The sequence below is a fragment of the Miniopterus natalensis genome, chromosome 4 (assembly GCF_054644295.1).
Source record: "Miniopterus natalensis isolate mMinNat1 chromosome 4, mMinNat1.hap1, whole genome shotgun sequence".
NCBI lineage: Eukaryota > Metazoa > Chordata > Mammalia > Chiroptera > Miniopteridae > Miniopterus > Miniopterus natalensis.
The window spans coordinates 99754341-99777428 of NC_142084.1; the positions used below are offsets into that span (position 1 = coordinate 99754341).

The 23088-nt window shown below is 54.5% G+C and overlaps 1 protein-coding gene across 2 annotated transcripts; it reads right to left on the minus strand.

Annotated features, from left to right (window-relative positions):
* Window positions 1-570: 570 nt before the first annotated feature.
* Window positions 571-21818, minus strand: GET4 (guided entry of tail-anchored proteins factor 4). Of its 2 annotated transcripts, none has more exons than XM_087817049.1 (9): window positions 21664-21818; window positions 9732-9810; window positions 9439-9520; window positions 8887-9036; window positions 6192-6330; window positions 5171-5311; window positions 4956-5031; window positions 4753-4825; window positions 571-1374 (listed from the first exon to the last, which is right to left on the minus strand). In XM_087817049.1, the coding sequence occupies exons 1-9, from the start codon at window positions 21816-21818 to the stop codon at window positions 1289-1291; spliced, it is 981 nt and encodes a 326-aa protein (XP_087673175.1). In that variant the 3' UTR covers window positions 571-1288. The 2 variants fall into 2 exon arrangements, with proteins under 2 accessions (XP_087673175.1, XP_016068469.1); XM_016212983.2 differs by lacking the exon at window positions 21664-21818 and adding an exon at window positions 20345-20369.
* Window positions 21819-23088: the final 1270 nt, after the last annotated feature.

Sequence of the window (23088 nt, forward strand, 5' to 3'; positions counted from 1 at the left end):
GTAAACTGCACTCCTCCCAGCAGGAGGGTCACCGGGACCAAGCGAAGGTGGGACAGATCCCACGTGAAGGCGGCGCCTGTCCCACATGGCTGCTCAGCTGGCTTTAGTTCGTTGAGTTAATCCTGGGCACAGTCCCACATGAAAACCTGCATTCTACTCCAACTACCCCCAAACGTATCCACCCGTCGGGTGTAATTCATGGTTTCAAACCGGGCAGGTCTGAGGGCATTGTCGTGTTCAGACCCTACACACCACCCTCCCATTCCCCACCATCATGCTCCCTGGAGAACCCCTGGTGCCTGCTGGGGGGAGGGGCTCCAACCTCAGGGTGCAGGTCAGCGTCCACAACCACCGCGGGCCATCTCAGAAGCTGTGCCCTCGAACCTGTTGGCAGATTCGGTTTCTCCACACAAACGGAACGAGACTTCCCCACATGGCTCTGTGCTGCCTCCACTCCACCCGCCACGGTCATAGCCCCCCTCCCGGCTGGGGTTCACAGGTGTCTGTCTGGCAGCCCAGCCCCACAGCCCTGCCCCAGGAGCTCACTCAGAAAGGACCAGTGCTGCAAAGCCCAGTATAAAGAATTTATTTAAACTCAACAATTAACACAAGCCTCCCTTTAAATTCCATTTTTACAGTAAATAGTCTGTTTCGCTCCTTCCATGCATGATCACTGTGTATTAATCTACAACTCTCCTTTTAATTGTGAAAAAATAAAGTGTGTCCCGTCTCAATCATCCCGGGAACATCTGGTAGAGCACGTGAGGAAGGACAGAGCTGCGCCGCTGGACGGGCTATTTGGTTAAGACCTAGACCGTCAGGTGGAAGGAATCGTCACCCATGGAATAAATATTGCATCAGAGGTGGAAGTCCTACAGCCTCCGGATGTCTGCACGGTGCCACAGCACAGATGTGGGTGTGGCTGCAGGCCGTGGCTTCTGGGATTTGGCACGGAGCAGCAGCCCAGGCCGCCACGGACGTCCACATGGGGTTGGCCCGACAGCAGCCACCCCCGACCCTGGTGCCTGTGTTGGCCCTTGGCACCCAAAGCAAACCAGAAACAAAGGACCGGGAGAGGGTGGTGGCACGCAAGCCTGTGCTTTATTGTGGGTCAATCTGAGGCCACGGCCACGGCCACGGCTGCCCCGCCGCCCTCAGCCAGTGCACACCAACAGACGCCGAACGTGCAGCTACCGCAGCCTCTGACCCGGAGCCAAGGTCCAGGGCTCACGCTCGGGACTGAGCCCCACCAGGCAGAGGGCCTCTTCATGCAGGTCCAGGGGTGGCGTCAGTCGAGCTCAATGGGGCTGCTGTCGTCCTGACTGTCCTCACCCTCCTGCTCCGAGGAGCCCATGAGGCTGCTCAGAAGGTTGCCTAGAAGCAAACGCACCATCAGAGGCCACATAGCTCCCCCACCCAGCAACCCCGCCTTCCCTGGTGCCACACGCCCAATGACACACCTAAGACCCTGGAGCCCACAGTCCCGCAGCGGGAATCTTCCCCAAGGAAACACATCTGGGAGCAAAGAAAATGCTAGGACGCTGGCTGTAGGACTGGGCTCAGGGCCTTGCCTTGTCATCAGTGAGGACACGGCCCAGCCACCAGGGAAGCGTGGAGAGTTGTCACTGAAACATCATGAAGCCCAGGGTCACCCAGAGGGAAGGCTGCCAGCCACACGCACGGGACCTCACACAGTAGTCGGCCAGCTGCATCCAAGTTTCAAAGACCACATGTAAAAAATGTCAACTGCCATCACCGATGGGTGCTGTCACCACTGATAGTTTTCCTTTTGACTTTAATTTCCACCCAAAGAACTTATGTCAATAGAAGCTCAAAGTTTAAAAAGTCCCCTTAAACCAACTGTATGGGGACGTGTACATGTGGAGACATGAACCACGCTCTGGACAGATGGTCATGAAGGTAAGACCTTGCTGACCTGCACCCACTGGGAGGTCAGTCCTTGTTCTGATGGAAAATACACGAGCAGACAGGACGCTGTGCTGAGGAGTGGTGTGGGGACCAAGCCCGACAGGCACTACCACAGGAAGCTGACATGTCCCCGTCTCACTGGTGACACAGCCCTCGGGGTGGGGAAGCTGCCCCCGGGTGCGAGTGTCCACTAGGCTATGTGGACATGTAACAAGTCAAACTTGTATAAAAAGAAACAGCTTTTAAAATCTCAGATGGGAAGACCTTTCTACGGAACACAATCTGTCAACAGCCGTCAAAATGACACAGCACTCACCTGCCCTGTCCCAGAGCCCCAGGAGGGGGGTGCCGTCTGGATTCAGATACAGAGCAGCACCCCACCAGTGGCCCAGGGGAGTGTAACTCAGCCCTGTGGGATGAGTCCCTGCCTGGGCCTCCTGCTGCATCATCTGGAGCAGCCCCAGCCCCAGCGCTAAGAAGAACGAGGGGCAGTGAGTGTGTAGGACACGGCACTGCCTGTGTAGGAGGAGCCATCTGTGCCTCGAGTTCTTTCCAGAAGGAAGCTTAGGAAAATTTAATGCTGCCCAGCCCTCTAGGGTGCCCATCAAAAATAAAAGTTAAAGCCCAGCCAGGTGTGGCTCAATGGTTGCCATCGACCTAGGATCCAGGAGATCGCAGTTTGATTCCAGGTCAGGGTACACGTCCGGGTTGTGCGCTTGATCCCCAGTAGGGGGCATGCAGGAGGCAGCCAAGCAATGACTCGTCACTGATGTTTCTCTCTCCCTCTCTAAAATCAATAGATATTTTAAAAAAATATTAAGATCTTATTAGATTATAAAAACCACCTTAAATGAAGGGCTGTACTGTCCCTGCCTGTGTGGGGGGCAGAGGGTCATGTCTAAACTATGAAGGCAGGCGGCCCACATGGCAGCATGGATCGGGGCTGAGCCAGGCGTGGCAGGATGTGGGCAGTGGCCTGGCCTCCAACACCTACCAAAACTAAATCACAATGAAACACACGCCCTGAAGAGACCCGTAGTAACAGGATCCCTTTCAAAACACCAGTGATGTTTTTTCCAGAAACAAAACGCCCTCACATTCATACAGAACCTCAAGGAAGCCAAACAGCCAAACCCCTTGAAAAAGAACCAGCCAGGCTCCTACGTCCTGGCTTCAAGGCCTCCAAAGCTACAGGAGGCACAGCTGCGTCCTGGCACAGAGACCAGGCGGACAGGCGTGCAGACGAGGAGAGCCCACAAGGGAACCACATGGTTCAACCACTGCTGACAAGGGTGCCAAGGTCACTGAGTCGGGAAAGGACAGTCTGTCGGGAATGGTGCTGAGAACACTGGCGTCCACATGGAGTGGAGCTGGACTCTCACATGAGGACACCCACGGAGACGACCAGAAATGCCCCAGGGACCTACACGTAAGACTGAAGACCACAAAACGCTTAGCTGAAACGGGGAGGCTTCAGGACACTGGGCCAGGCAAGAGTACCTGGACTGTGCCACTGAAGGCATAAAAAATAAAGATAAGTTGTGGACTTCATGAAAATTTTGAAAATCTGTGCAGCAGAAGACACTATCAACAGAATAAAAGGACCATGGGGTGGGCAGGTACACAATGGTGGAGCAGAGAGGACGTCAGGCAGAACAGTGGTCACTGCAGGTTTGTCCATACCCCAGAATCCACACCACCCAGAGCCAGGCTGCTGCCAACCATGGGCCTGGGTGACGAGGCATCAGTGTGGGCCACTGGTAATAAATGTCCACTCTGGTGGGGAGACTGCTCTGGGAAGCTATGTGCGGGGTACATGGTACACAGGAAACCTCTGAAACTGCCTCTTAATTTTGCTGTGAACCTAAAACTGCTTTAAAAAAGCCTTACAGGAAAAAAAAAAGGGAACCCACAGAATGGGAGAAAATATTTGCAAATTATGTATCTGATAAGGAATTAATATCCAGAAAATACAAAGAACTGAACCCAATTCAAAAAAGGTCAAATGACTGAGTGGACAGACACACAAATGGCCAAGGAGCATGTAAGACGATGCTGACCGCCCCACACCACCAGGAGGTGCCACTCACACCTGTTAGAGTGGCTGCGATCCAAACAGCAGGATGAGAACTGGGAGGACGGGGGAAGTGGGACCTCGTGCGCTACTGGTGGGAAGGTAACTGGTGCAGCCACCTGGACATGGTGTGGAGGGTCCTCAAAACGTTCGGCACAAAACTAGCATGACCCAGCAGCTCCACATCAGGGTCTACACCCCAAGAACGGGAAGCAGGTCTCAAGCAGCCACTCACATCCCAATGCGCACAGCAGTGTCATAGCCGGGCTGCCAGTGGGAGCAGCCCAGGGCCCACCACGCGTGACCGGAGGCGCACAACACACACTGCAGTTATTTGGCCGTAAAAAGGAAATTGATGGCTGCCACAGCAGGGGTCAACCCCGAGGACAGCCTGTGAGTGAAGTAAACCAGACACAGGACGCTCCTGGGTGATTATTCCACTGGTAGAAGCTGCTGGGAGACAGGAGGGAGGAGGGTGGGTGGCTGGGGACAGAGAGGTCCAGTTGGTGGTTGTGGCTGCACAATGTGAATGTACTTAATGCCCCTGAACGGCACACTTAGAAATGGTAAAAATGGCAAATGTTCTATGTATTTTACCACAATAAAAACCAAAAAGAGAGTCTAGCCTCCTTTCTGTGGCCCATGGAGAGGGAGCCTGGGTGATCAATGAGGGGGTGACAGGGCCCAGCAGCAAGGCAGAGACAAGGCCCGGGCAGGCGAGTGCCAGGCACCCCCCCATCAGGCCTTACCTAGCAAGCCTCCATAGGAAGATGTCTGCTTAGGTGGCACCCCAAAGAAGAGCTGTCCTATCCTGTCGAGGTACTGGTGGAGGCAAAGGCACATGGTGAGGAGCTGCTCGAGACCCCACGGGGACATGCCCCCAGTCCTCCCATCCGCCCTCAACAAAGGCGCACTCCCCCCCCCCCCCCCCCGCAGCAGCAGCAGCCCTCACCTCATTGTACATGGGGTCCCGCCGGAGGGATGGCTGGTACTGCTCACACAGCACCGTGAACACTGTCAGTTTGCCTCTGAAACAAGACAAGTGGGCACAGCTCTGGGGCACTGGAACCCAGAGCAAGCAGGACAGAGAAGCCACCCCCCCCCCACGAACCTACATTCCCTGCCATGCACACACCTCCACATACCCCCACCTCCACACACACTCACCCGTCTACAGCTAAAAGCAGAAACCAGATGAAGTTGAGCAGTGGCTGCACGAATGGGGGGCCGTCCTCGATTGACGGGTGTTTCTGGGTGTATGTCGTGAACACCACGGATGCACTGCTTTTGTTTTTTAAACAGAGAAACCTGGAAATGAGAATATCCCAGTGCATGGGAATACAGAACATCTGCCGGCAAAAGCAGTCCCGTGTGGCTGTGGCCCCCTTCCCACAGCTGTGGCCCAGGGTGCACCACAGCAGAGGCCTCGAACTCTGGAGGGCCTCGAAGCCCTATGCTCACACCAGCTGCCTGCCCGCTGGGCACAGCAGGCCTGGATTTTCACAACTTACAGTTGAAGAGAACTATGCTTGGGAGGTGACCTGTCCAAAGTCACCAGAGGTGTGAAGGGTGAGGGCTCTGCTTTCTCTGCACACCTGTCAGCTATCTGCCTGGGTGAGCACAGTCAGCCCAGGGGCCAGTGGTCTGAGGCCCCAGGGGGAATGTCTCTGCAGTGGGGCAGGTTGAGGGCAGGTTGAGGTGCATGTGGCCACAATCGTACTTATTTATTTTTAATCCTCACCTGAGAATATTTTTTTCATTGCTTTTCAGAGTAGAAATGAGGAGGGAGGGAGAGAGAGGGAGTGGGGGAGGGGGGTGGGGGAGAGGGACACATTGGTTGGTTGCCTCTTGCACATGCCCCAGTATATATGTCTGTGTGTACATACATATATTTTAAAAATATATATCTATTGATTTCGGAGAAGGAAAGAGAGAGAAACATCAGCGATGAGAGAGTCATTGATTGGCTGCCTCCTGCACGGCCCCAGCTGGGGATCTAGCCTGCAACCCGGGCAGGTGCCCTGACCAGGAATCGAACTACGATCTCCTGGATCCTAGGTTGATGCTCAGGGCCACAGTGGGGACATCACATGACTTCAGGTCACCCTCCCCGCGTGTCTGGGTTGGGGGACCCGTGTAAACAACCCCGACAGGTAGGGACAGCGGGCACTGGTCTTGGGGTACCTACTGTAGGACGGCCTGGGCCACAAACATGTCCACCTCACTGCGGAAGCCGCGGGATGTGGAGTACTCCACCAGCATGTTGGCGCACCCTTCCCCGTCGGCCGAGTGGAGGAAGTGGTACCGAGACTCACAGTAGTTCTGTTCTGCAAGGGAAGAAAGACCGTCAACACAGATGTGGCATAGGACCAGGACCTTTAGAGACCTGTACTCTCTTATGCCCCGACTCCCCTAATTTCACACTGCTCCCCCCACCATGACCCAGCGCTAACCGTGGGTGGTGCCAGTCCTGTTCACAGCAGGTTGGCCAGCACCTCACGGACTCCCTCAAGCTCTAAGGGTCCGATGCAAACTGCTACGAGGGAAGGTGACTATGCTGAACTGACCTGGGTAGGCTCCTGGTGTCCCCACATCAACATTTATATTAGTTGAACCATAGGACACGGCCCATTGGGGACCCTTTTGACCTACACGAAGCAATTTCATGCAGATCTGACGAAATGGGATGCGAAAAACCCACCTGCCCAACACACAGGTGCCTGGGACCAGCTCAGATGCCCTGGGACCTGCAGAGCTGTTGACATACCGCTCCCCTAGCCAGGCCCATGGCCCCTATAGCACTCTTGAGTGCCAGGCATGGGCACAGAGCAGGCACTGGACAGAAACCCAGACCAAGGGCTGCACATCCTACCAGGAAGGGACCAAAGTCCTCGTGAGGACAAACCATGTGCAGTGGGACAGCAGTGAGCACTGCCGCACCAGGCTCCACCTCTGCCATGTCCCCAGCACGGGCCACACTGTCCTCACACAAAGTGGGATCACCTGGGGCTGATCAGGAACGCAGACTCAGGCCCTGAACCAGAACCTGCACCCTAACAGGGTTACAGACTCAGTCGTTGCTGATATGGGGAGGCTGGGGACTTTGGTCATGCTTTTAAAAATCAGACCATTTGAGCCCACTTACAATTAAATAGCCAGAAGTGCCCAGCACATAGCTGAGGTTAGAGGGAGGGAGTGTGCTACTAGAGCACCTGCAGCTCTGAATGCCTCTGAGAACCCTGGAATCGCTAAGTCTGGGCTGTGCCCTCTGCTTTGGAGCCACAGACATAGGCTGGGAAAAATGGTGCCAGATAAATGCCGGCTGGCAACACAGGTCTAACCGGAGTGACCCCAACTGGCCCTGCCGCGGGGGTCTAACCAGGGTGGCCCTCCTCCTCTTAGGACAAAACAAGAGCTGGGCTGGCCCCAGGAGTGGCTAGCATGATGGGAGAGGGACTCCTGGGCACCTGCAGTAATGAGACCATGGATGGGACTGTGGGCAGAGGGCTCACTGGTGGAGACAAGACAGACAGAAAATAAACGGGGCTATAAGCGAGGACGGGACCACCCAAGCAGCACCTGTGGGACAGACATCAACCCAAGGTCTAGGATGAGGAAGAGTCGGCCATGAGCACGAGGCAAAGGCCGAGCTCAGGAAGCGGGGCACTCACAGGGAACGTGTGCCCACGAGGAGGGAGCCTGTTGGCTGTCTTGACCCAAAGGGCTCAGCGGCTATTTCTCAGTCACATTTCTTTCTTGGGTTGCAGTTGGGAGGGACCCAGCCACACCCTCTAAGTTTCCTTAACACTCTCGCCTTCGTGGTCTCTTAGATCTGACCCATTATTCTCATAATGTCCCTGTGGGGTGGGCGCAGAGCCAGCACCCATAGCAGGTGGGGACAGAGTGGAGGGTGCAGTTGGCCTCTGCCAGTGGCTGGCTTCTCAGTGGGCTCTAGGACCTGGCATGCAGGGGTTGACGCTATTGGCAGATGAGACAAGGGAAGGGAGGAAGCTCTGGGGCCACCCTGGCTGGTCAAGCAGACAGTTGTCCAGTCCCACACACCAGTCAGCAGGCTGGTTCCTGTAGCTCCCATGAGCATAGGTCCCGATTACAAGGCTCGGCGCACATGTCAGCAGAAAGCTGCCTCCAGCCTGCACCTGAGCTCCTGGCTTCAAATACATGAGGCTGAGCCTCCCTGCACCCACTCGGGGCATCCAGTGAGGACAGGAGCGCACTTGTCACCGCGCACAGCCAGGGCAAGGGGGCCCCAAAAGACTTGCCGAGGACGCAGGAATGCACAACTGCACACTGACCTCACAGGGCCCTTGGGGACACAGCTTTTTAATGCCCCACTGAAGAGCTGTCATTGCGGGCATTCAGCAGGTGCTCACCGAGGGCCTCCTCCTGTGCCTGAGTCACAGATCCGAGCTCAGGACCCACTAGAGCCCCACAGATGCTGAAGGAGGCGGCAAAGCACATGCTAAGGAGAGAGAGCAGCCACCAGGTGCTAGTCTGGGGAAGGGGTCCCAGAAAGGAGACCTGTGGTGGGAGGTGGGGGTCGTCTACTGGGACCTGAAGGCCGCATGGGGAAAAATGGGCCAGGCCCAGTGTAGCCAGCCCCTCCCACTGTCACTGTGCCAGCCTCACTGCTTCCGGTGCTTGGCCTTTGGCTACATGACTTAACCAAGAGGAGACTGAATGTGGAACACAGCCATTTACCTTCAGCAGACAAGAGAAAATCCAGCCCCCACGTATTATCTCACAGAGAAAACCTGGCCCTCATGAGGTGGCAGAGGCTCAATGATTAGAGAGAACAATCAGAAGCTGAGAGGCACAGAGTGGACACATGCTCCGTGCTTCTGAGCCCCATGCACACCACCTACCTCTCCACAGGGTGAGGGCCAGTAGCTGGTGCAGCCGGGGGTGGCCCAGCCTCCCGGAGCCTCCGCTGGACCACTTCAGGGCTCTAGACACAAAGGCCACTCTCTCCGGAGAATTCGGATCCATCAGACTAAACAGTTTAGCCAGATTTTCTAAAAACAATGCAAACAGACCCGTTTGGGGAGCACATCACGACCCCAGCTTTCTGCAGTACACCCTGAGGAGTTTGTTAAAACAACATGGTTTCACGACAAGGTCAGCTGGCAGCACCTGGCAGCGTTCTCGTGTGCCCCACGGGCCAGCCCTGCTCGGGACCACTCCCAACCATGCCCAGAGGAGCCCGCCTGGTGGTGGGAGCATAGCCCTGAGGGGCACCGGCAGCAGTGGGGCCTCCTCGCTGTCCCAGCAGTGCAAAGGGGCAGGTCCTGGGGACAGAACAGCACAGTGGCCTCCGTGTGCATGTGTGCACACGTGTGTGAAGGGGACTGCTACATGAGACAACAGCCCCGAAACACTTGCATGAAGGAGCCTCGTGCATTGTGAGAAAGCCTCACCCAGCAGCTCCTCGGCTACCTCCACTTCCGCCTTCTCCAGCGACTCTAAGACCAGCATGGACAAGTCCGCAGCACTGTTTTGCTACACAACATGGACACAAACAATCGCATGGTTAGAAAGGAAGCTCTGTGCTCAGAAGACACAGCAAAGCAGCCCATATAACAGGCTCCCGGCCTAGGCGTGCGGTGCCCATGCCCAGACAGTGCTGGGGCCCCCACAGGAGCCCGGGACACTCCTATTCCAGCCCTCCAGCCCTGAGCAGAGAAGGCCTGGGGCCATGTTGGCTGCTCACCTGGCCATGGCTGAAGAAGAGCAGCGCTCCAGAGCACATGAGCTCCCGGGCCTCTGCGTGCTTGTTCTGAGACATGTACCTGCAGCAGAGGACAGAGAGCAAAGTGTCAGGTCCAGTCGCTCGCCAACTGCAAGAGGTACGGTTTGGGAGGCTGAATGCTGAAGATCACAGGAAAGCTCATGAAGCAAGCAGTGCCCCTCCCACCAGCACCGACACAGGCTGTGTGGTTTCCTGAGTTGCCACCACCGAGTCCTGGCACCCTGCCCCCAGGGGTCTATCATGGCTCCAGGTGGGGATATTCCTTGACCCAACTCCCCCGGCCTGCACGGAGCACCCGCTGTCAGCAACACCGGCCTTCGGACCAGCACACCATGCCCCCTGCAGTGCCACGTCTGGGAACAGCATCAGCAGGACTCTGGGCAGGCCTAGGGGAGTCAGGGGAAGGGAACAGCAGAGGCTGGGTGATGACCCTCTTCAAGCACAGGCCCTGAGACGGTGGTAGGTGCTGCATGAAGGGGAGGGCGACGCCCCTCATCTGTCAGGGCAGAACCAAAGGTCAGGACTGCGCAGGGGATGGGGGAAAGCAGGAGCTCCGGGCTGAGGTCTCACTGGGGACAATACCCTCCGTCACTGTGCCGACTTTCTCAGCCTACCCCTCACTTCCCATGGGAGGCAATGGCCCCCCTTGTCCTGCATGGGTGCTCCACTCTGAATACATGTCACCAAGAACAGGACCTGGGAGTGGCTGGGGAAGAGGAGCCACCAGAGCCTAGCAGGTAACTGAACCGGACAGGACAGGGATGGTCTGCAGCAAACAAAGTGTCCAGGGATGCAGAGCAGCCTGAGAGAGAAATGGCAGGAAGCACCCAAAAGAGAGCATGGAGCTGTGTGTGGGCCCGCGAGGCAGTACCCAGAGCACCTGATTCACTGGCTATACGTGGATCCCAGTGACACAGAAAGAAGACAGCCAGGGAATCCATGGGTGCCTCCAGCCCCCATGGCTGTTCCAGTCACCACAGAAAAGGTCTTTCTTTCAAAAAGGCTCCACGGCAGACACCCCAGGAGAACACAGTCCCATCCTGCCATCAGCAGGCCCTCGGACTGCCTGGACACGGACATGAGAGGAGGTAGCTCGGAGGAAACCCTGCGCCTGCCGCAGGTCATCGCATGGCCTGTGTGTCTGCTGACTGTGACACGTCCCCCATCACACACACACACACACACACACACACACACACACACACACACACACACAAACACACGTACACACACATACATACATGGCCTGGTCCCAGCACTGCCACAGGAGCTCCAAAAAACACCCAGGGACACAGCCCCATCTGTTCAGACCCACAGGGCCGTAGCATTTATCCTAAGTGACAATTACATCAGCCCGTCTCAGCTTATTCATGATACAACACTGGACTCTTCTACCTCACTCAGGTAGCAAGAGGCAATGTCTTAGAAATCCAGATGAGGGAAAGAGAAGTCCCGAAAGGCAGGTAAACCAGGTTCCTGGGACAATGGGGCTTGCTTTCAAGGGGGAGGGCAAGGGGTAGGGCAGCGGCTTGCAAACCCGGCTCCCCCCACCTGCCACATCTCCGGGCCACAGTGGTGGTGCCCTGAGGCCCAGGTGACCTGAACACAGTGTGGGCACCTGCCACCCTGGCGCCGCCCCCACACCGCAGCCCCAGAGGCGTAGGTAGCCCAGGTAAAACAAAAACTTGTGTATATCACCACCTACTGGAAAACAGATGAATGACCTCTAACTACCAACCTGCTGACTTATAAAATCAATCCGGAACCTAAGTATGAAAAGTTGTTCACCACTTGAAACCAGCCAGCAGAAGTACAACCCATGAAACACCGTGAACAACAACAGTGACACAGCAACACAGAGAAAATGACAGGTCTCCAGAAACCAAGCTCACAATCACGAACAGTGACCTCATGGCAGACACAACAGCCATCATGGAGAAACAAGACACTAACGTGCAAGGCAGCCCAATGAGCTCAGGAACAAAACCACTGAGCAGAGCGGGCACCTGACCCGGGAGACTGAAACCATGAAGAACCAGAGAGACTCTGGAGCTGAGGAGCCCCACAGACTGGAAGATGCACTGGAGACAGCACACCACGTGGGGGAGCTAGCGAGCCCGAGGACAGATGGGTGGAAGAGAGCTATGGGGCCTACCCGACTCCCGAGAAGGGCAACACAGGACAGCGGGATCCCAGGAGAGAGGGGGGAGAAATAATCGAGAGCTCCCCAAACCATTAGGCTGACAGAACACCTAATTATCTCAACGCCGAAAGAGCTTTTCCAAGACACATGTTAAAACTGTCAGAAATTAATGACAAAAAAAGTTCTCAAGGCAACCAAGGGGAAAAGCCGGTCACTGCCACAGGAAACCCCATCAGGTCATCGGCTTTCTCAGCAGAAACTCTACAGGCCAGGAGAGAGTAGAATGATATATTCAGCCAAGCTATCCTTTAGACATGGGGAGAAGTAACGGCTTTCCCACCGTGTGAGAGCTGCAGTGTGCACCACAAGAAATGCTGCAAGGAGCTCTCCTACCTGATGCAAAAAAACAAAAGCACACAAGACTTTAAGGTGACAGACAGACAGAAGCAGAAAATTACAGCTATAATTCAGAACAGAGTGTCAAACATTTAATCATAGCATAAAAGTGAAAGGGAAAAAGAGCATTAAAATAACTATAGCTGCTTTAATTTAGTGATGAATGAATATAAGAGATAATCTGTGACGGGAGGAGGAAATGGGTGAGCTCGTAAAGGCAAAGAAAAGAAGCTATCAGAAGAAAAAGACCTCTTTTCTCTGTGAGACGTGCTATACAAACCTCACAGTAACCACAAAACAAATATCCAGAGCTGAGACATGAAATGTGAAAAAAGAGAAAACAGGATTAACGTCAGAAAAAACCACCAACCTGAAGTAGCAGATGAAACCCAACGGGAAAGAAACAGGGAGACATGGAGCAACCAGACAACAGAAGATAAATTGGCTGTAGTGAGTCCTCACACTCAACTATCACCCTAAATGCAAACAGAATGACCTCTCTGGCCACAAGGCAGAGTGGCTGGATGGACTAAGAAACAAGACCCACCTACATGCTGCCTTCAGGACACCATCTCAACTCCAAAGGCAAACATAGACTCAAAGCGAAGGGTGGAAGGTGATACCCCAAGCAAATGGTGTCCAGAAGAAAGCAGGCACAGCCATACGTATATCAGACAAAATAAACTTCAGATCAAAAAAGGTAAAGAGACAAAGACGGACATTTTATACTGAGAAGGGAACAATCCATCAAGTTGAAATAACATTTGTTAATATATATGTACCCAATGTAGAAGCACCAAAATACAGGAAGCAATGACTAACAGTCATAAAGGTAGAACTAGACAGCAACATATAACAGTAGGAGACTTGACTTTACGCCCCCACCAATGGATAGATCACCCAGGTAGAAAATCAGTAAGAAAACTACAGCCTTAAGTGACACATTTGGCCAAATGGACTTAATACTATGGCACAACTACTGCGTCAATGAAAAAATAAAGGAAGAAACCAAAGACACACAGAGACCAATGAAAATGAGAATACGACATATGAAAATCTTTGGGATGCAGCAAAAGCGGTACTAAGAGGCAAGTTTATAGCAATACGGGCCTATCTCAGGAAGAGGAACACTGTCAAATAAATGATTTAACGGTACACCTTAGGGAAATGGGAAGAGAACAAATGAAGCCCAAAGGACAAAGGCAGAAGGAAGGAAATAACAAAAATCAGAGCACAAATAAATGAAATAGAAACAGAAAAGATTAGTGAAACAAAGAGCTGGTTCTTTAAAAAGAAAGAGAATTGACAAATGTTTAGCCAGACTCACTAAGGAAAAAGAGAGCAACTGGAATAAATAAAATCAGAAGTGAAAAAGACATGACGGGTACCGAGAGTACAAGGGTCAGGAGAGACCACTGTGAGAGACCATGTGCTGCAGGCTGACAGCCCAGAGCGTACTAATTCTTAGACTCCCACAGCATTCCTGGGTTAAATCCTGAAGAGACAGAAAACCTGAACACACCAATCACTAGTAAGGGAACTGAAACAGTAATCAAAAGCCTCTCAAAAATCAGAAACCCAGAACCAGATGGCCTCACTGGTGAACTCCACCAGAGAAGACTTAATACCTACTCTTCTCAAACTCTTTCAAAAAATTGAGGAGAGGAGAAAACAAGATGGCAGCGTAAGTAACAGCTACAACCACCGCCTCCCACAACCACATCAAAATTACAACTAAAATACAGAACCACCGTCACTCAGAACCTCCTGAAATCTGGCTGAACAGAAGCCCCACAACCAGGGAACTGAAGCAGCACCGAGACCGGTAGGTGGGGCAGAAACGTGGGCGGATCGGGACTAAATTCGAGACTTGCCACGGTTTAAACCCGGGAGGGACATCTCTGCGGAGGACGTTTCCAGAGGAGCAAGGGGTCCCAGCCCCACTGCAGGCCCCCAGCCCAGGGCTCCAGGGCCAGGAAGAGACGTCCCCACAACTTCGGGCTATGAAAACCAGCGGGACTGTGGCTGAGGGTCCCGGAGTCACAGGCTTTCCTCTTAATGGGCCAGGGCACAAACTCACTCAGAGGCGCTCCCTGTGAGCCCCGGCGCCAGGCAGCAGCTTGAAAGGAACCTAGGACATTTGGGGAGGAACTAACCTGCTCGAAATTGGGGCGAGAGGTGGAGGGGCGGCTTTCTCCCAGGCAGAAGAGCTGGGAGAAGCCATTGCTCCTTTGGTAAGTCCTTCCCACACAGCCGGCAGGCAGGTGCCATATTTGAATCGCTAGCACCTGACTCTCACCTTTGGCCCCACCCCTCCCCACCTGCAAGCTCATCCAAGCCGTTTCCAGTGGCTTTTCTATGCAAGTAACCTCTGGAGCCTCATGCTTAGGACTTTCCTAAAATCTCTCAAACAAGCAGCAGCGGGCCCCATACAGCTTGATAAGTGGCCCCAGGCCTGGCACTAGTGGCAGCTGCATTGGTTCATAGCTTGGCCTCTCCTGGGCTCCTCCAAGCCCAGCACAAGTAGCAGCCAACTACGGTTTGCTGTGTAGCTCATGTTGGGTGGCCCTGGGCAAGGCACTGGCAGAGGCTGACTTTGCACCTTCCCGGAGGCCCCAGAGACAGTGCACCTGGTGGTCAAACTCAACCATACTGGATTACAACCCTACCACATCCATGAGTGACACTCAAGGGGCACACTTGGTGAACACCAAAGCTCCACTGAAGTAAATCCTGCTCCATAGGGGTGTCTCCAGCACAGCAGCTCTTTGGCTGTAGTTGCAGTTGGTCCTCACAGCTGATCGGCCTGGGGGTCAGTTCCTCCCAGGAACACCAACAGCAACCAAGGCTCAAGTACAAGAGGACAGTACACACAGCCCACACAAGGGAGCACCTGGAAGGCCCAGCTCAGGTGACTGAGGAGGCTGAGCCAATGGACCCTACAGGACACCTACTACACAAAGCCACTCTACAAATTCCAGGACACATAGCAGCTTTACCTAATACATAGAAACAAACACCTGGAAGCAGCCAAAATGTGGAGGCAAAGAAACATGTCACAAAGGAAAGAACAAAAATCTCTAGAAGAGGAACTAAATGAAATAGATCCAAGCAAGCTAACAGTTACAGAGTTCAGAATTTTGTTTATAAGGATGTTTAAGCATACTATTAGGGAAATAACTGAGAAAATCGATAACATAATAAAGTACCAATTTGAAATGAAGGCTACAGGAACTGAAATGAATAATAATCTACATGGAACCAACAGCAGAGGACGCTGAGAATCAAATCAGCAATTTGGAACATGAGGATACAGAAAACACCCAACCAGAAGAGCAAAAAGAAAAAAGAATCCAGAAATATAAAAATAGTATAAGGGGCCTCTGGGACAACTCCAAGAGGCCCAACATTCGTATTATTGGGGTGCCAGAAGGGGAAGAAAGAGACCAAGAAATTGAAAACTTATTTGAAAAAATAATTACAGAAAACTTCCCCTACCTGGGGAAAGAAACAGACTTACAAGTCCAGGAATCACAGAGGGTTCCAAACAAGAGGAACCCAAAGAGGCCCACAGCAAGACACATCGTACTTAAAATGCCTAAGGTTAAAGACAAAGAGAGAATCTTAAAAGCAGCAAGAGAAAAGCAGTTAGTTACCTACAAGGGAGCACCCATACGACTGTCAGCTGATTTCTCAACAGAACCCTTGCAGGCCAGAAGGGAGTGGCAAGAAATATTCAAAGGGATGAAAAACATGGAACTACAACCAAGATTGCTCTACCCAGTAAAGCTATCATTTAGAATTGAAGGTCAGATAAAGAGCTTCTCAAACAAGGAAAAGCTAAAGGAATTCATCACCACCAGACCAGCACTACAGGAAAAGCTGAAGTCTTCTTTAAGAAGCAGCTAATGAACAAAAGAATCTGACGAACTAAATAGATCCAGAGACACTGAAGCACGCAACAGACGATCATATTTCAGAGGAAAGAGAGAAGGGGGGTGGAGGGTGGGAAGAGATTAACCAAAGAAGTTATATGCATATATGCATAACCCATGAACACAGTTAGTAACGGGGTGAAGGCCTGGGGAGGGGGTGGGAGCAAAGTGGAGGGGTTTAATTGGGGGGGGGGGAATGGGACACCTGTAATACTCTCAACAATAAAGATAAATTAAAAAAAAAAAAAAAAGAATGGGGGGAAAAAAAAGTAGCAGATGTAAAAAGAGGGTAACCAAAGAAAGTGGAAGGGTGGGGAAACAAAGAAATTGAGGAGGGATCGCCTAACTCATTTTATGAGGCCAACATTATCCTGATAACAAAACCTGGCAAAGACAGCATACACACACAAAATTACAGGCCTGTATCTCAGATGAGCATGGATACAAAAGTCTTCAACAAAACACTAGCAAACTGAACACAACAATACATTAAAAGGACGGTGAGGCTCTGCCTCCTGGGAGCATGCCCTCGCCTTTCCCTCCCCCCGCCCTCCAGGCGCAGCACCATTGCCTTCCTCACCCCCAACCTTCAAGGGCCCTTCCTTTACCTCTATAACTGGTTTCCTAAGTCCATTTCTTCTAGGAATTACTTTTTCTACTTCTGTGATTTACCAAATAAGTGCTCTCTTATAGTTTGAAAAATAACTAAATAAAATAAACGAGTAAGGAAATAAAAGGATCACATAGCATGACCAGCGGGACTCACCCAGGGATGGAAAGGATGGTTCCTCACTTGTAAACCAATCAGCAGGATTCACCACAAGGACAGCAAAGGGTAAAATCACATGAGCATCTCAACAGACACAGGAAAGCGTCTGACACGGCACCCACGTATGACAAAACCTCTCCATAAAACAGAGGTGCAGAAGGCAGGTGCCCAACATAATAAAGACCACACATGAGAAGCCCACAGCTAACCTCATACTCCACGGAGAATACTGAAAGCTTTTCCTCTAAGATCAGGAACAAGACAAGGATGCCCACTCTCACCACTGTGATCCAACTAGCACTGGAAGTTGCAGCCACAGCAATCAGGAAAGAGAAAGAAATAAAGGCAACCAAATTGGAAAGAATGAATTAAAACTTGCCACTATTTGCAGATGACATAATTTTATATATAAAAGACCTAAAGACTCTATTAAAGAGCTATTAAAACTAATAAACAAATACAGTCAAGTGGCAAATACGAAAACAACATGCAAAAACCAGCTGCACTTCTGAAACTATCAGAAAACATAAATTAAGAAAACAATCCCATTTATAATCACAACAAAAAGAATGAAACACCTAAGAATAAATCTAACCAAGGAGGTGACGGGCCTGTCCAATGAAAACTTAAGACGCTGATAAAAGAAACAGAAGACACCAAGAAATGGAGAAAAATTCTGTGCTCATGGATTGAAAGAATCGACACTGTTAAAATGTCCATATTGCCCAAAGCAATCTATAGATTTAATGCAATCTCTACCAAAATCCCAATGGCATTTTTCACAGAAATAGAACAAATAATCCTAAAGTTTGCATGGAACCACAGAAGACCCCAAATAGCCACAGCAATCCTGAAGAAAGAAAAAGCCAGAGGCTCACATTCCCTGATTTCAAACTATTCTACAAAGCTACAATGATCAAAACAGTGTGGCACTGGTAGGAAAACAGACAGACCAATGGAACAAAATCAAGAGCCCAGAAATCAACCCACACATATATGGGCAACTGATTTATGACAAAGGAGCCAAGAATATACAGTGGACAAAGGACAGTCTCTTCAATAAGGAATGTTGGGAAAACAGGGCAGCCTCATGAAAAAGAATGAAACTAGGCTGCTCTCTGACACCATCCACAAAGATCTACTCAAAATGGATTAAAGATCTGAATGTAAGACCTGAAACAATGAGATACCTAGAAGAAAACGTAGGTGCCAAGCTTCTAGACATCGGCCTCAGTGTGGTTTTTGTGAATTAAACTCCAATGGCAAAGGAAACAAAAGCAAACAAGTAGGACCACATCAAACTAAAAAGCTTCTGCAAAGAAAAGGGACCATTAACAAAACAAAAAGGCAACCAACTGAATGATAGAAAATATTTACAAATCATGTAATCTGATAAGGGATTACGATCCAAAAAACTCATACAATACAACAACAAAAAACCCAATTTTAAAATGGGTATAAGTTCTGTATAGATGTTTTTCCAAGAAAGGTATAGAGACGGCCAACAAGCACACAGAAAGATGGTCAACGTTGTGATTAGGAAAATGCAAATCAAAACCACCATGAGACACCACCTGACACCTGCAAGAATGGCTGTCATCAAGAAGAAATAAATTTTGGTGAGGATGTGGAAGAGAGGGAACCCTGTGCACTGCCAGTGGGAATGTAAATTGGTGTAGCCACTGTGGAAAAGAGTATGAAATTTCCTCAAAAAAATTAAAAATAGAGCTACCACATGACCCAGCAATCCCTCTTCTGGGTATTTATCCAAAGAACATGAAAACATTAACTGGAAAAGATACATGCACCTATGTCCACTGCAGCGTTATTTGCAGTAGCCAAGACATGGAAGCAGCTCAAGTGCCTGTCGGTGGATGTGTGGACTTTAAAGCAGCTGTGTGCTGGCCCTGGCCGGGTGGCTCAGTTGGTCAGAGCGTCATCCTGAGGCACCGATGTTGCAGGTTCAATCCCTGGTCAGGGCACATTCAAGAATCAACCAATGATGCACACATAGTGGAACAACACATCGAATTCTCTAAAATCAATAAAAAATAAATCAAAAAGAATCTGTGGTGCATATGTACAATGGAGTATCACTCGGCAATAAAAATGAAACCTTGCCATTTCTGATAGCATGGACGGACCTAGAGGCTATCATACTAAGTGACATGAGCCAGAAAGAGAAAGACAAATACCATATGACTTCACTCATACGTGGAATCTAAAAACCCAGTGAACAAAACAAACGAACTCACAGGTACTGAGAACTACACTGACAGTCACCCCAGGAGAGGGGGCCGGTGCAAACTGGGTGAAGGGGTCACACCTGTGGTCACTTAGGAAGGAGACCAGGCTGGGTGGCTAGCTCGCTGTAGAGGTCACAGATGTCAAATTATAACGGTGTACATCTGAATTTATGTTTTAACCACTGTTACCTCAATAAATTTAATTTTTTTAAAAAACGACTATGTGTGTCAAATGAAGACAGAGGCACGTGAAAAATCTCAGCTATCCGACGCCGCTCGAGGCTCAGGCACAGGTGCCAGCCCTCACCACTCCTGTAGGGAAAGTTCAAGGGTTGCAGAGAATGCATGGCCTAAGGTTTTCTTTTTAAAAATTTCTTCATTCAATTTAAGAGGCAAAACAAGGTTATGGGCCACAATCAACCATCAACACCAACCTGAGAAAGGCCCCGGGGCTGGAAGACCTGATTTCAGGCCCAGGCCTGCAAGGAGGCTCCTTGAGGTGATGAGGCATCCTGGCCACCCCACAGGACAGCCTCGGAAGCCATGGGAGTGATTTGACAGATTAATTACCCAGGGAGACAGCCCGCTGCCTCCAGGGCTGGGACTGAGCCTCCAGCAGAACCAGCTGGACCAGAGACCATGCGCACACCTGTGGTCACCCCTCCACGCCATGCCCATCGGCTGGGTTGCCCAATTCCTTCTCCTCTGCTCCTCAAACTGCGGTGGGATATGACGTCAGTGAATTAAAATAGAGAGCCTGTTAAGTTCACCCAGTGGGGCGCGGGCAGTCAGACTGCAGTCCATCCACACAATGGGCTACTACTCAGCGATAAAAATGAACCGGCAGGCACTGGAGTGAAGCTTGAAATAATCACGCTGAGGGAATGAAAAATGTCAGATACAACGCTAGGAAATGCAAGTCAGCCTGCGGTGACAGAGGTCAGTGGTGGCCGGGGGCGGGGGCGAGACTGACTGTCAAGGCTGAAGAGAAAACCTCTACAGGTGATGGGTATTTTCAGTACCTTGACTGGTGATTGCTGACATGTGAAAGCTCATCCAATCGAACATTTTACGTGAATGCTTACTAGGTACATGCAGGCATTTGTTTGTAGGAAGACATTAAGATTAGAATAAGGTGGTGAATCTGACTTCTTGCGGAGCTGCACGCCGCGGAGGGCTCCACCCAGGGCGGGAAGTCGGTCTGAACGTGGGCCGTACCCGAGAGGGGCAGGGTCGGCTCCAACCCGTTTCAGCGGGGCCTCCTGGGCCACGACAGCCACCGCCGACTGGGCCCCGGCCAGGCCGCCGGCGGACGGCCTACTGCCCGTGACCCCTGACCGCGTGCGGGAGCTCCGAGTGACCAGGAGCCAGGGCGCAGGGCAGGAAAGCGGGCCGGGCGGAGGCGGGCTGGTGGCGAGCCCGAGTGTTCACCACCCTCCCCCAGGCCAGTCCCGAGCGGACCCTGGACCGAGGGACTCGCCGCTTCGAGGCCAGTCACGTTCCTCACAGGCAGTCACCGCAGAACCGCCCAAGGCGAGGCGCGCCGCTTGTTCCGGGAGGGCCCGGTTTGCTAACCCCCGCTGCCAACCACCGCGAATCCTCAGGAACGGCCGGGGCCAGGCAGAACCCTGAGGCTACAGGGGCTGGGCCCGGGGGCGGCTGGAGTCCAGTCAGCGCCCACTCACAGCCGCGGCCGCGCTGACCACCGCCGCGGTCCCCCCGCCGCGCTCAGTCCGAACATGGCCGGGCCGACGGGAGCCGAGGCGGGGAGCCCCGAGCCCCCGCTGCCCGGCGCCGGGCGCCCGGCCGTTCAGAGGGAAAGTTTAAGCCGGGCCCCGCGGGCAGAGGCAGCGCGGCCCTGGGCGCCGGGGGGAAGGGCGCTCCGTGCGTGGCCAGTCTCCTGCCCGAGCCGCAGGGCGCCCGGAACGTGTCCGTCCCAGGAGTGGGGCCGCACGTGGAAGCCCTCGCAGCGTCGCGGCACCAGCCCCGTGGGGCCGCGCGAGACCCCCCGAAAAGGGCACGTTAGCCTGGCTCACGCCACCCGGAGTCGGGACCCACGGCCGTCACGAACGGCCGGCCCCTCGGCCCACGTGGCCCGCGGGCAGCCCCCGGCGGCGCAGGTGCAGCAGCCGCAGCGGGTGGCGGCGCAGTTGCCCGGGGAAGGACGCCGCGCGGGCGGGCGAGGGCGACACGCCGGCGGCCCGCCCGGCGGGGACCGCGGTGCTTCCGTGGGGCTTCGCCCCCCACGGCGCGGCCCGCGGGGACCCGCCAGCCGGGCGGGAGGGGCCGAGGGGCGCCGACCCTCCGCGCCGCCCGGCCGCCCGCTCGCCCGCCACGGCGACGGGCAGCGGCGCGGGCCAATGGGAGGCGGGGGGCGGGGCGCGGGCCTGGGCCGGGCGGCTACCTGAAGAAGAGGGTCCGGTACATCTGGTGCGCCTCGTAGTAGTCGCCCTTCTCGACGCTGGCGCGCAGCTTGCCCTCCACGCGCTGGACGCCGCCGCGGTTGCGGGCGCCGTTCCGGGCGCTCTCCTGCTCGGCCATCGCCGCCGTCGCCGCCATCGGGCCGGCGCTCCGCGCAGGGCTGACGCTGTCGCAGGCGCGGTCGGCAGCGCCTCTCGGCTTCCGTCCCGGCGGCCGCCCCACGTCCTCTACGGTGGCCCGCGAGCAGCTGCGCGCGGCTGGGGGCGGGCGCGCCTGCGGCGGCCACGTGACCGCGGGGTGGGCCGCAAGGGGGCGACCACGTGACGCGGTCGAGCCCGGAGCCTGGGGCGACCACGTGGCCGCGCGGCGCGCTGACGCCACAACGGCGGCCGGTGGCGCGGGGGGCGGGGCGCGGGGCGGGGCGACCCTGGGCGGTGATTGTTGACGTCGGGAGCGGGCGGGAGGGGAGCGGCTCAGCCGGTCCTGGGGCCGAGGCTCCGGGCGGCGCCGGGCGGTCCAGGGCCAGGCCCGGCCGCGGCAACTCGGCCGGCGGGTCGGGCGTCCTGAGGCCCGGGCTGCGGAGCGGGCGGGCGCCGCGCACGGGCGCCCCTCTGGGCGGGGAGGCCGACCGGGCGCGAGACGCCCCGCGCGGGCCTGCGCCCCGAGTCGCCCTCCAAGGGAGGCGGCAGTGGGTCCGTGAGCCCCGCGGGGGCCGCGCGGCCTCGCCTGCTCGCGGGCGGGGCGAGGGCCCGGGAGAGGGCGGCTCCCCTCGGCCCGCAGGCGGCCCGGCCCAGGGCCAGGCGGGCCTCGTCGGGGAGGGTCGGCCTCGGGCGCGGCTGCCTCCCGACCGCCTTAGTTGAAGGGGTCCCCAGCGCCCCCTGCCGGCCGCGCCGAGCTCGCCAGGCCGCCGGGCCGAGCCGCTGGGCGGGGGCGGGGCAGGTGCGCCAGGTGGGCGCGCACACCTGCTGCCGAATGGAAACCAGGCGGCGGGTGGGGCGCCCCTGCGGCTCTGCCTCTCGCAGGGCCCCGCGCAGCAGGTGCTCGGCGCACAGGTGGGCCCCGCCGGCGATAAGCCGCGTGCCGCGCTCGCAGCCCGACCCTCTGCCCCAGCCTGTGCTCGCCAGCAAACCCGGAGGGGCTGGACGCGCCCCGCCCGCCGGTCGCCAGCAGGACCACAGGGTGCTCGGGGAGGTCACCCCTCCCCCATTTCCTCGTCGAGCGACCGGCCCTGCAAGCCAGCCCTTCGTGCAGGTGGGCGTCCCGACTGCACAGCGGGGCCCCGGGGAGCGCGGGGCGGGACGGGGCGGGCTCCCTCGAGTCCCGACACCGCAGGCAGAGGGCAGCGAACCCAGCCCCGGGGCAGACACAGCGACCCGACCGAGAGGCGCTGTTTATTAGTCACTTGAAG

Bases quoted from the DNA above. Each gene is read 5' to 3' on its own strand.
- GET4 (XM_087817049.1), bottom strand. From the start codon at position 21,818: ATGGCGGCGACGGCGGCGATGGCCGAGCAGGAGAGCGCCCGGAACGGC. The intron at 9,521-9,731 runs GTGAGCAGCCAA...CATGTTGTGTAG, and splicing joins TCTTCTTCAGCCATGGCCAG to CAAAACAGTGCTGCGGACTT. The intron at 4,826-4,955 runs GTGAGGGCTGCT...TGCCTCCACCAG, and splicing joins GGGACCCCATGTACAATGAG to TACCTCGACAGGATAGGACA.